General features: G+C 30.6%; 2 protein-coding genes across 3 annotated transcripts; both read left to right on the top strand.

The window, feature by feature from the left end:
- The first annotated feature begins 3,437 nt into the window (after positions 1-3,437).
- Positions 3,438-4,539, top strand: LOC130800185 (uncharacterized). The gene has a single exon (XM_057663581.1). The coding sequence runs from the start codon at positions 3,559-3,561 to the stop codon at positions 4,039-4,041; it is 483 nt and encodes a 160-aa protein (XP_057519564.1). The 5' UTR covers positions 3,438-3,558; the 3' UTR covers positions 4,042-4,539.
- Positions 4,540-7,051: 2,512 nt separating this feature from the next.
- On the top strand, positions 7,052-13,132 carry LOC130800184 (transcription factor-like protein DPB). Of its 2 annotated transcripts, none has more exons than XM_057663579.1 (11): positions 7,052-7,362; positions 8,475-8,702; positions 9,053-9,132; positions 9,277-9,320; positions 10,569-10,631; positions 10,717-10,863; positions 10,939-11,007; positions 11,202-11,300; positions 12,078-12,148; positions 12,318-12,711; positions 12,814-13,114. In XM_057663579.1, the coding sequence occupies exons 2-10, from the start codon at positions 8,476-8,478 to the stop codon at positions 12,679-12,681; spliced, it is 1,164 nt and encodes a 387-aa protein (XP_057519562.1). In that variant the 5' UTR covers positions 7,052-7,362; position 8,475; the 3' UTR covers positions 12,682-12,711; positions 12,814-13,114. The 2 variants fall into 2 exon arrangements, with proteins under 2 accessions (XP_057519562.1, XP_057519563.1); XM_057663580.1 differs by having other exon boundaries at positions 7,156-7,340; positions 12,814-13,132.
- Positions 13,133-13,630: the final 498 nt, after the last annotated feature.

Raw genomic sequence — 13,630 nt, 5'->3', positions numbered from 1 at the left:
TATCACCATCATCATCATCGTACCCAGTGTAATCCGCTTATGGAGTCATTCCTCGGCTCGAGACAGATGTTTAAATAGCGAAATTCTTAAGAGACTGCGTAAAATTAAATCCGCAAGCCTACATTTTACAACATAAATTGAACTAATAGCATTAAAAAATAATAAATAAATAAATAAATAAATGAGTGATCATCTAAATGACAAAGAATAAAAAGAGAAACAAGCAAGTGAGAAAAGTTTCTCACGTAAGTCAATTGTTGGTACTAAAGTTGTATAGTACTTTTACAATCCCACTTCTTTAGGCTAAATTATAATAAAGCTATTCACATGAGAAAATTTTTTCGTTAAGACGACTTTAAAATAAAATGACTATTAGTTTATGTATAAGACTATATTCTTTTTAAGTTGGGGGACTTTTTTAGTTACGCTCTTCTTTATGGGTATGAGTTGCCGCCGTTTTTTCCTCCCTAAACTCTGTCCTTAGTTATTCTATGAGCAAGATACACTGAGTAGGATTATGATGAGGAGTTTATGTATAAAGATGCGTTTTACCTCATACAAGATTTGTGATTGTAAAATAAAGCAACTTTTTTCCTTTAATTTCGTGATTAAATTGTCCTCTATTCTTCAACAACCAAGGTATATATATCTATATATATCAAAGCCTTTTTGTTAGCTGAAAAGAAATAATTAGCATATCATGCATGGCTTCACTCTCAAATCTCAATTGACGACAATTAAGAAAAGTTTGAAACTCATAATTCTTTAGTACCCACCATTTGTTATTTCATACGTCTTAATCATTATGTTATTTTTATTTTTATAATAACACACCATTTTCTTTTAATTAAATTTATACATTTTAACTTTTAATCAAAAATTCATACATTTATCACTTAATATTCACCTTTTTCTTTAAAAATACTCTAAATCTCTTTTATGTTAATATATAAAGACAATACTCTTTCTGTTCCAGTGAGTTTAAATCAAAGAGAAAAAGAGTAATTTTAAAGGAAAACATAGGTAGTTAGTATAATAAATGTGATTAATTATTAAATGAAAAGAGAAAATGAATTATGCATATGATATTAAAAGAGAGTTAAATATATAGTTGAAATTATAAATTAAAATATATAAATGATTCAAATAAAAAATAATACAAAATAAATAAACAATTTAAAATAAAAATTAATACAAATTGAGTAAAATCGAACCATTATTAATTTTCTGCTACCATAAAAAATTGTAAAGTATAATAACCATCTTACATAATACTTAGCTAGTCATCCACCTTGTTCCACTCAAAATCACACATACTTCGCTAATAAACAAATTCAACTATTATACAATTCAATTGAGTAGTCTACTTTTATCTATCGAATACTCAAAATAATTTAAATGACTTATAAGTCGTGCAAAAGCTGATATTTTCTCGTAAATACTATTTTTTATTCTTGTCTTAATATCAAAAGAGGGCTAATACACATTATAATAATTGCAAATTGCTAACTATACTTTTTCACAAACATGGAGAAAGAATAAAATTTTATTGGAGAAGTAATAAAGCATACCGGTATGTGGGTGTTGGAAGAATAATAGTACTAACAACGCAAATGAACAAGCTATGTATATGATACTCCGGGATGATATAATAAATTATAAATATAATTCTCTTGTATTGGCAGTTTTGGGAGATACTATACAATATAATAAGTTAGAGAAATCAATTTCACAAATGCATTATTATTTAGTTGTCTCCCTACACGATTTTGTCTATGTTATTGGCGAAGTCATAATTAAGCTATCATGATGTAAACATAGTATCCACAAAAAAGTGCATCAGCATCACCATTAATCTTATTGACACATAGTAAAACCTTTTTGTTCTTTGTTTTATACAGAATATATATTATATTATTATATAAAAAACAAACTAAAAAAAAATTTTAATAATTATTATGTTCATTTACAAAAAGAATCAAATATCTTGTAAGTTATAGGAAAACTATGCCAAAGAAGTTTATGAATATATATCTGCTGCAAGATCTGAGAGCTTTTACTTCATCATGAGGTTTGCCAAGGTTAAATTGTTTCAAGGAATGATTTAAAATCTAGCAATTAATTGTTTATTGGATAGCACGTTATTTGAATATATATATATATATATATATATATATATATATATATATATATATATATATATATATATATATATATATATATATATATATATATATATATATATATATATATATATATATATATATATATATATTAGCACCTACGAATGAAATTGTCTCACGAGTTAATGATTATGTGCTATCCCTTATGTCTGGAGAAGAAAAGATTTACCTCAATTCAGATTGCATCAGTAAATCCGATGCCAACGCTGCCAGAAACATTGAATTGTATTCGATTGATTTTCTGAACACCATAAAATGTTCAGGTCTACCGAATCACGAAATTAGATTGAAGATTGGATCGCTTATAATATTGCTTTGCAATATTGATCAATCAGCTGGCCTATGCAGTGGAACGCGATTGGTTGTTAATCAATTGAGATTATATAGAGGCAATCGTTCTTTCCGGCTCTAATAAAGGAGCTAAGGTCTTTATTCCGTGTAAAACACTTACGCCATCAGATTCATCACATCTTCCTATTCGCCTCCAAAGAAGACAATTTTTTTTTACTTTGTGTAATAACCATCAATAAAAGTCAAGGTCAATCTTTGAAGAATGTAGGTTTATTTTTACCAAAACCAATATTTAGTCATGAGCAATTATATGTAGCTATATCACTGCGTGACAACTAGGCAAGGACTTAAGATTCTAATATGTGATAAGGATGATAATATTAACACTTCTACCGACAATGTTGTCTAGAAAGAAGTATTCCAGAATTTATAGTTTTTAATTAGCATAATTTATTACACATATTAACGAATTTTGTTGCTTATGTTTAACTTCATGTTTCTTTGTCATATACATGTTATAAATGATGATATAATAATGGTGTGTACTATTTTTTTCGTTATCTATTTTAAAAATAATTCAAATATTTTTCTCTTGTGTGAATGATATTTATTTTTTTTGTAAATATTAAATTCCATGTACATAAAATTGTTAACTATCTCGTGCTTTAGCACGGGTAATTTTCTAGTTATCAACTATTAATTTTATCACATTTTCATAACAGTTGAATCAAACAGCTAACAAATAACTACATGATCAAATAAGCCAACAACCAATATCCAAGAACACATCACCAAACACACCCCAAAATATTTAATTACTTGGGACATAGAAGTAAATATATAAGACTCCTCCAATTTAATTCCAAACCTCAATTAATATGGTGGTTACCAAGCTTCCAACTAAAATAGAATGGGAATAATTCATAAATTCTAGTTCATCAACCAATATAAATTTGCATACACAAGTCCATTAGTCAAGATAATATAGCTAAATGAAAGGCTATAATTGGCTCAAACATGATAACATGGTCCCCTTAGACCCATTGCATAGTATCAAAACAACAAACAAAAAACTAACTATAACATGAAGCAAAACAAGCAACAAGAGCATCATGTACATGAACATGGCATCAACAACACTAATCAAAACCTTCTTGAAATCTACAAAACGGTAGCTCAAGCTTGGCATAGTCATTTCAATCATGCTAGAGAAGCTACGAGCGAATTTGATGTTCGAAGGAGGAATTTTCGAGGGACACCTTCCAGGTTTAAACTCGAACTCGAAAATATGATTAAGATGAAAAATGAAAATGAAGCGCAAGATGCATTGTGGAATTTTAATCAGTCTCTATGGGACCCATATGAGATCGTGGCTGTATCGAAAAGGTTGGAATCGGGGTTAGTTTTGAATTGTGATTTTGTTGATTTGAAGAATATAGATGAGCATATGATGGTTTATAAGAGAAAAAAAGAGAGTAAGAATAGTTTAAGAAGTTTGTTTAATATGATGTCTAATTCTAAGAGATTAAATGATAATGTTGGAATTTCTAATCAAACTAATAAATAGTTTGATCTTGGAGGTTTATTTTTGTTGTATACTCCAAATTTAAGTAATTGGTAGTTAACTTTGTTAATCAAGCATATCAAATTATTAAGTGATTAGCAATTTGTAGATTGCAATTGTGTACTTATAAGATCTCTATTAATTTTGAATGCTAGTTTTAATATTTCTATAAGGTAGGCATGGGAGAATCTAGACCCGATAGATAGTTTAATATTCAAACTTTGTCGCCTTTAATTAAGAATTTAACACAAATTATTGGATGAGACGGTCATATTATGAAATATGCTCCATTTAACAAAAATTTACCTAATATCTACGTAACAACTGGCTTCATAACTAGCAAATTACTCAATACTTTCAACTATTTAAACTAACTAACAACTATTTACCAAACAGACTCTATATATTGAAATTGTTAGCCAATGTAATATCTTTTTATTAATTTGCCACTATGGCATAAGTGTTTTTATAATCAACCATAAAATTTACTACCTAAAAATTAAAATCATGGCAAAGACTCAAGAAAGATACCCCCGATAGGCAATATGTCTTATGGGAGTACAAATGACGCTCCAACAATAATTAACAATACTTTCTCTATCTCTTTGAATTTACTCTACATGATGTTTCAAATGCACGAGAAAATTATATAGTGCAAAGTTAATGAGATGGAGAAAGTACGAGTCAACAAGTATGAGACCATCTCACCATGGTATAAACTCTTACAATTAGGACATTTCTTTAATTGATTATTTTAAGATTGTAATTGACCACTTTAAGGTTATAAGTAATTACTTTAAGACTAAAAATCATCACTTTGAAATTGTAAGCGATCACTTTAAGGTTATAATTAGACTTTTTAAGAATGTAAGTGATCATTTTAAAATTATATTTGATCTTATAAATAATCACTTAACACTAAATGACCACTTCAAAATTATAAGTGATCACATTAAGGTTATAGGTGATTACCTTTAAGACTGTAAATGTATATTAATTCAGTCCAATAGAAACGATCTCATCGTAAATCGTCTCATTAAATTATACAATAAATCTAATGTTCGACGATCGTACAAGTGTGACTTCTGGCTCAATCCACAATAAAAAATAAAACATAAAAGATTACAAATATTTTTTTAAAAAATTTTATTTAAAAATGTTTTTTAGAGTTGTCATTTTAAAGCTTATAATGGATATTTTATACTTTAAAATAGATATTTGGAATCTTGAAATTGACTACTTTAAACCCTTGTAGTAGGCATTTTAAGTATTGAATTATGCAATTTGAGCCCTCAATGAAAGAAGGAAAGGCTTGGAGTAGGAATTTTGGCATTGGAGTTGAGATTTTAAGTATTAAAATGAATATTTTAACATTTGGAGTAATTAGTTAAACAATAAACTTAAGCCTGGTTGTAGGGTTTAAACCCGAAAATAAATAAAAGTATTTTAAGGCATAAAATTGGTAGGTAATTTTTTTGGGTGGACTAAGTCGGAGATCGGACGAGTGTAACATTCAGATTGAAAAATTTGTGCAAGTTATAAGTTATACGGTGCTTGCTTCTACTAAGCCAGACACAGCCCAAATGTGTTTGTGCCAAACCCAAAATGCAGCCCAAATGTGTTCACGTGGATCTTCATCCACTTTGATTCATGGGAAAATAAAGCAGACATAACCGATGACATTGTAAGCGATACTCTTGTTAGTGGTTTTTAGTGCGTTTTTATAATTCAGTGGATCGATGATCCCATGACTTGAAGTACTTGACTTCAAATAAGAATATATATTTCTAGAATTCTTGTCTGCTTTTTATTTTCTCCATCTTAAATTGTTAGTATGATTAGCGGTATATTAATAATAGATTGTTCATTTATTTGGCACAAATTTTATTTACTCTTTCAAGATCATCCTAATTTTTTTTTTATGTTTTATTATATTTGCTACATTTGATTTTTATGTAATTTAATATGTTATTTTAATCATTCATTCATTTGTATATTAAATTATACACATATAAAAGTTATTAAAAGTTAATATTATAATATATGCGATTAGAAGATTTAAACAAGATCCAACTTGACTACAAAAATTATAAAAATTATAAAGACAATAACCAACACTTAATAAAGGTAGAAAAGTTAAAATGGTGAATTAAAGGGAAAATCACAAGAATTTAACGGAAAATGTTACGGCAGTTAGATAAGGTGTAAACTGGATGCTACCATGTGCAAAAATCTTACAAAAATGTTACCACTGACATTTCACGAAAGTTCGATGCCACCATGTGAAATTTCCCTTTTAATAATAAGCTTAAACAATAAATAATACCACAACCATAATATAGCAACTATTTCGAGGAACTAGATAGTAAACCCATTATCCACGACAAAGTACAAAGGGGGTAATATTTACCCTATTCAAAGAGGAGCAGATTCAATGGAATAAGGAGCAGAGGTGTACATTCAGGGCATCAAGTTGAAATTCAAATCAAATGTTTTGAGTCGGTTGAAAATTGGGTCTTTTATCTACATTGATTTTTATATAATTTTAAGATTCATTATAAAGTCGGATTCAGTTATAAGATCAGATGAATATCGGATCATTAGGTCTATTTTGAATACCTCTAACAGGTAGACCGGGAGAGTGATTTTCATTTTTTTTTCTTTAGAAAATACAAATTTTTGTGAGAGACTGTCTTTTTGAGAGATCATTTTTAATTGGGCCTACCCATTATATATTTTTAAAATATTATAAATAGGTATTAAGAATGATGTAAGTAGACATTTAAGATATTGAAAGTAGACATTTAATTGGGCATCAAGGATTATGTAAGTAGGCATTAAAAATATAATAACTAGTTTTTAATCTTTAATGGGCTGGACTTAAAATACGTCTCTCAAAGAGCCAATCTCTAAAGAGACTAGCAGGAAAACACATGTATGCATGACACTTGTTGAATATGCTTTTTGTGCCCCTTAAATATAAATACCGTTATAGAAATGTACCATTATCTAATCTCTCGTTCTTCAACGATTTTCTCCCAAAAATTTGAACCCTAATTTTTTTTTTCCGTCCATTTCATAATCTCATATCTTTTTCCTCCTCGATTGTTTAATTGATCTACGATTTCCGATCAATTTCATATCACAATTCGAAAAAATCACATTTGTGTTGAAGATAAGGTACTGATACTCATTTTTCACGCTTTGCAAGCGTCGTTTTCGTATATAGTTGTCGGAACTTTCACTTTCATATCCTCCAGAATTTTCGACGACATTAACAATTGGCGCCTTTTCTCATTGAGGTATCTCCAAGCAAGTGTCAAGGTGGTGTTTTTATGAACTACACTTATAGAGATACAATATATGACGCATAACACAATTGCATGATAGATTTGTGTTTTTTTGAACTCGTTCGAAATTGATAATCTCTGAGTGTCATCTTATATTTGAGAATACTATACATATTTTTCTCTTCATTTAAGGATTCCTTGTAAGTGCTATGTGTATGATTCTGATTGAATTAAGTTCCATGATTGCGTACATATAATGCAGCTTAAAATGGTACCGTTTTAGAAGTTTGGAGTACAGTACTGAAATATTATGTAATGAGTCTAATATGATTAAACTTTTCATCGAACATTTTGTGTTCTAAGTTCTAACTAATGTTTTAAAATTCTAACAATCTTCCTCTGTTTAGAATATTTTGGGAACTTTTATCAAACACCTTTGAACATTTTCCTTCTCATGCATCATTGTTAATGTCCATGCAGATTAAATTGACACTTAGCACATCATACTCCTATTCGGCCTTATGATCCTATTTGCCTTTTTACACATGACATTACATTATTTGGATCTTAAATATTTTGATTGTGCATAAGAAAAATTGATATTCGTATTTCTTCATCCTTGTGACGCACCCTTGAGACACTTTAAACACATCTTGAAACTTGTAGGCCTGTGTTTGTATTTCTTCATAGGTTTTCCGAAACTGATTTCCTTGGAGCGACTATACCCTGTAACTAATATATATAGATTCTCCTATACGTAAGCTTTTGTGTTCCCATGAAAACATACTGAATTTTTATGGTCAATCATCTCATTCTATCACGGGTCTAAGATACACTCTTGGCTCAAATTTTAATGTTTAAAACATTGAGCGTAGGATTATATGACATTGAATTTGAGCAGTGGTGACATCATCTTCAGCTGCTTTATTATGTTGATGTTTTCTTAAATTAAGTCTGAATGGCTTATGCATTGCTATTATTAAAGAGAAATTTTGGCCGAATAAAGTGCTGGGTTTCATTGCATAGCAGTGTATCATGTTGTATGATATCCATGACTCCATAAACCATTATGCACATCATTTTAATACATGAAAGTACAAATTTTTTTGGAATAACTTATCTGATTCTTGGTTGTATTATAATCAGGATGGTACCTGGAAATTTTCAGGAAGATGGAGAGAGGGACCCCAGAGGAGTTACGCTGTCAGGGGCCCCTACTGTGTCAGGAAAGTTAGTATTAACTAATGGCAGTGTGGGATCACCCTCCAGCCAGAGTGGAGCTGGAATGGCAACACCAGCTCGTGACAATACTGCTCTTAAACTAAGCCATCTTGAGATTCACGGTGACGACTCCACATCTCAGGGCGCTGCTGTGTAAATCTCTTATTCTTTGATTCTTGAAGTTGCTGCATTGGTTTTGTAATGCTTAAAGGGTTCCTTTTTCTTCTTAGATTTCCTACAATTTGAAATTGTCTTGTGTATCTTTATCCTTTTTTTGAGCTTTTTTTTTTTTTTTTTTTTTTTTTTTTTTTTTTTTTTGCTACGTGTTACTCTTGCTTGTGAAATCTCTGGGTTCCTTTTTATATGGATTGGTTTTGTAATGCTTATAGGGTTCCTTTTTGTTCTTAGATTGCCTGCAATTTGAAATTGTCTTGTGTATATGCAATTTGAAATCTCTATTTCTTCCACCTCTAAATATATGACATTATATCAACATTATTCAGGAGTAAGAAGAAAAAAAGAGGTCAACGTGCTTCTGGAACTGATAAAAGTGGTCGTGGACTTCGGCAGTTCAGTATGAAAGGTAAACAGCTACATCTGCACTAACTATAGTTGATATGAATACCATTCTTTACACCCTTGTATGTTTCCTACAAGTTTTGCATCCCTGTATTTAATTGTTGTTTTTGGCCGCGTACACGACTAATATGCTGTTAAAAATTGATAGTTTGCGGAAAAGTGGAGAGCAAGGGAAGAACAACATACAATGAGGTCAGTTATTTCTTGAATGTTAGCAGCAATATCTTTTTTTGGATAGTTGAACCTTAGAACTTCTTGAACTGCTTGCATTTTTGTAAATTGTGAAGCTTCTCACAAAATGGCATTGCATCGTGTATTTTTTGTGACATAAACACAATTTAAAGTAGCTTAAACATGTTCATGTGCATTTACCAATTCCTGCTGCAGCATTGTGACTTTGTGAACAGTAAACGGGAGTTAGAAAATTGTGTGGTTTAGATTTACTATTTTGTATTGTTACTTCAAATTTTTTAGTCTTTGTATGTAGAACATTAGAAAAGACGATTCTAGAATTTTTGTGTTCAATGTTTATGTCATGAATGGCTAGGAAGGGGTATTATATGAATTAAGTAATAAATAATACTTAGTAATTAGTTAAGTGGGAGAATAAAATGTGGAGATAATTAGTATAAGTAGAGGGGAAGGGGAAGGATTTTAGGCATTCATTCAATTAATAGTTTTAAGAGGAGTTTTATACTCATTGGGAGAGAACAAGCCTCTCGAATGCTTGTATACTATCTTTTGTAATTGTTCTTTGTTTACATTCGTTCTTCGTTATACAATTACTTTTTTACATACAAATCAATACATTCAAATACATTTTCTGTTCAATCTTAGTAATTTCATCTTATGGCCAAGTCAATCCATGATAGTTTACTAGTTTGGTATACCTCAATTTTTCTCTATGAACATTCACTTACTTCTTAGCTAGTTAGCTTGAATATTATATTTTAGAGTCTAATTCTTTAGGGTGGAGCAGGCTGATAATTTGGCTTTAAATTGTTTAAGCCAGGGTTTTTCTGACATACTGATTGATTTACACTTAACAGCTCTTTTGTATGAGCAATTGTATATAGAAATGCATGTTTGTTCGTCCTGTTACACTGATTATGCTGCTGCTAAGGATTTTTAGTAGCCTTGACAAGCTGAAAAGGAAATGCATAAGATTGCATCCATGTTTAAGGAAAAGATTATATTTTCTGGATTACTTAATGTTTCTGTTTTACTATTTTTTTGGGGCCAGACCTAGAAGTGAGCACAGTCTATGTATGGCTCTTTTAGACTGATAGCCCAATGTTTCTCTTTCGCGTTTACCATTCTGATAAAGTTCTTACTAGCAGCTGCTAAGATTTGTGTAGCAATGTTTTGTGCCTAATATCTTTTATTACTGATTTGTTGAGTGGTCGTGCTTTGTGATCTGATTATCGTAACAACGTCCAGGTAGCCGATGAACTAGTTGCTGAATATGCAAATGCAAATAATGCGCTTGGGCCTAATGAACAGGTTTGCTTGTTCCATTTAAAACTATGGAGTTTTGTATGATTAGTGGTTAAGGAGAAACTGAAGTGTAGTTGTTCGATTGTTTCAGCCAGGATATGATGAGAAAAATATTCGTCGGAGAGTGTACGATGCACTGAATGTTCTAATGGCTATGGATATAATTTCTAAGGATAAAAAGGAAATACAATGGAAAGGTTTACCTCGAACATGCTTAAATGATATTGAGGAGTTAAAGGTGTGGAATTCATCTGTTTTTTAGTCTTGCAATATGTTGTCTAAAGTTTCTAAGTAGACTCTTGAACAATTGCAGACTCAGCGGACTGGACTGAAAAACAAGATAGAAAAGAAAGCTGCATACTTGCAGGAATTGGAAGAACAAGTAATGATTTTTTTAATAAAATGCCGATTGATTAGCTTTTTAAATAATACTATTCCGTCCTACTCATTTTGCTATAATTCTTTTTGCAATGTGAGAGCTTTATGGTGCAAATGTAGCATAATGAGTGGGACGGAAGGAGCATTACCGACCTCCAGCTTGCAGTTTAGCATACTAATCCTTATTCATCCCTGAAGTTTGTAGGATATCAAAATCTTATACAGCGTAATCAACAGTTGTATGGCAATGGGAATGCCCCTACTGGTGGTGTGGCTTTACCTTTTATCTTGGTTCAGGTATTGCCATATGCAGAATGTCATCATTTTTCCAGTTCTGTAATCATTGTACATTAATATTTCGAAACTTCCAACTGTATTCCCACAATGGTTGGAATTCCCAACCTTTTTGAGTATGTCAACACTCCAATTATCTTGATGTGCATTTTTCTAGGAACTAAAAATCAATGAAAGCTTAAGAGATATTTATGTCATAAATCTGTATAAATGGGCTACAATATGTTTCATGAATGTCATGACTCAGATTCCCTATTTATTTCTCGGCCAGGGTCTACTTAAGTACTCCTTTCATCCTAATTAGTTGCTAACTTCCTTCTGGGTTGCCACAAATAAGTGGCAACAATTCCTGTATGGTAAATTTTACCTATCAAAACCTGTTGCAGATAATGATAATAATAATAATGTTCATACGATACTACTATCAGTTACAGTTGCGGCAAACACTTGCAGTTTATTCGGACCAGGTTGATTCAAGTTCGGATTTATCAGATTGTTATGATAAATTAATCAAATACTAGTAAAATTGCGTAAGTTTCAGATTTTGATCACATCTAATTTCTGAAAAAGCAATTTTAGATGAAATCCATTCATGCTATAATAAATGATAATAAAACTAGAAGTTTGTTAAGATAAACTAATTGGACAATAGTCATATCACGGTTTGTGTTGTCTATTTCGTGTTCTAGTAGCAGTACTTTATAAAGAATAAGAATGTCTTCTCACTTCTGTAGTATCCTGAATCAAAGCAGTAACTGTGATTGATTTTGTAAATTACAGACTAGACCGAATGCTACTGTTGAAGTGGAAATATCAGAAGATATGCAGCTTGTACATTTTGATTTCAATAGGTGAGTCGAAATCTTTCCGTTTTTTCTGTTTTATGTTTGTTCTACTGGTCATACAAAAATAAGATTTGAATCTTTGGCAGATTTGCTTAAAACTGTTATAAAATTCTTGCAATCTTTTTGGCTGTTACATAAATGTTTTAATTTTGTTTCTTTATGCCTATCAATGCAGTACCCCTTTTGAACTTCACGACGACAATTACGTTTTGAAGCAAATGCGACTTTGTGACAAACCTCTAATTGATGGCGAGGCTTGCACTACTCTAGCTAATACAGGCGAAGGTCCTAGCATCATGGCCGATGCATACAATCTTCAAACTTCTGAACCTTGTTCACCTAAACCGTATCGGAACCAAATTTCTCAGCCACTATCGCCGTTTAAATCATATTATCCTCAGACTTGTACTCCGCCATCACCATCAATTACATACCAACATCAAATGCCATTGCCTTCACGGTCAAATACAACTATGAAAACCGCCACATCTCCTCCTCTTCCCGGGATACTTAAATCCCGAGTGCAACATGAACGATAGAACAGAGCTGTTGAACTACTAAACTTGTCGGTATGCCATCGCTTTCTCTATCTTAATAATTTATGCTGGAGAAGCGTGTATTTAGAAATGACAACAGATCCCTGACTTGGTTTTCTTTCCCCTTTAATGCAGATTTATGGGATTTTTATGTATCATAACTTTTGTAGAGTAATTCTTGTGAATTATTCTCGTAAACGCTTCAATCTGTAGTGAAGGTTGGCCCTTAACTGTGCCTTATACAACAAAGGATGGATATAGAGGATTCTTTGATTTTAACTCGGTGCTGAATATGATAGTTCTGTATAATATTTTCTGAAATTAATCTTGTTTATCCTAATTTTAATATATTATATATTTTTGGTCTTTATATATTTTTCACTAATTATATATGCTTATGGTCTTTATATGTTTCTCACTATTTTTTTAAATGTTTTTTAATAATTGTTTTTTCTACTAATTTTATTTTAATATTTTTTTAATGATTTAAGTCCTTATTTTTTTTCCCATTAACTTTAATATTCAATAAAATAATAGAGTACTTACCATTTAAAAAGTTCAATTTTTTCTAATTTTCGTGAATATATCTCATGGGAACATCAATATGAGACAGAGAGAGTATGTTTTATTATTTTGCTTAAATTATGTATAATATTAATTGATAAACAATACATACTATGTAAGTGTAACAACTATTTAAATGTAAGAGTTTGTATTAAAATACGGTTAATCATGTACAAGGAGCTTGCTCTATTGTTTCTTCGAGATAGTTATATTTATTTTGGTCATCCTTTAAGTTTGTTATATTGCATTAACTTGTTTTTTTTAACTTACTTTTGGATCACTCAATTATCTAATATCAAACATTGAACAAGTACTCAAACCAAATTGTACCCAACTCAAAGACATAGAAGAGGAGTTGATAACTAGTGAGATGATGAAGGGTAGATAA

The sequence above is a fragment of the Amaranthus tricolor genome, chromosome 14 (assembly GCF_026212465.1).
Source record: "Amaranthus tricolor cultivar Red isolate AtriRed21 chromosome 14, ASM2621246v1, whole genome shotgun sequence".
Classification (NCBI taxonomy): Eukaryota; Viridiplantae; Streptophyta; class Magnoliopsida; order Caryophyllales; family Amaranthaceae; genus Amaranthus; species Amaranthus tricolor.
This window is presented reverse-complemented; position numbering and strand designations above follow the sequence as displayed.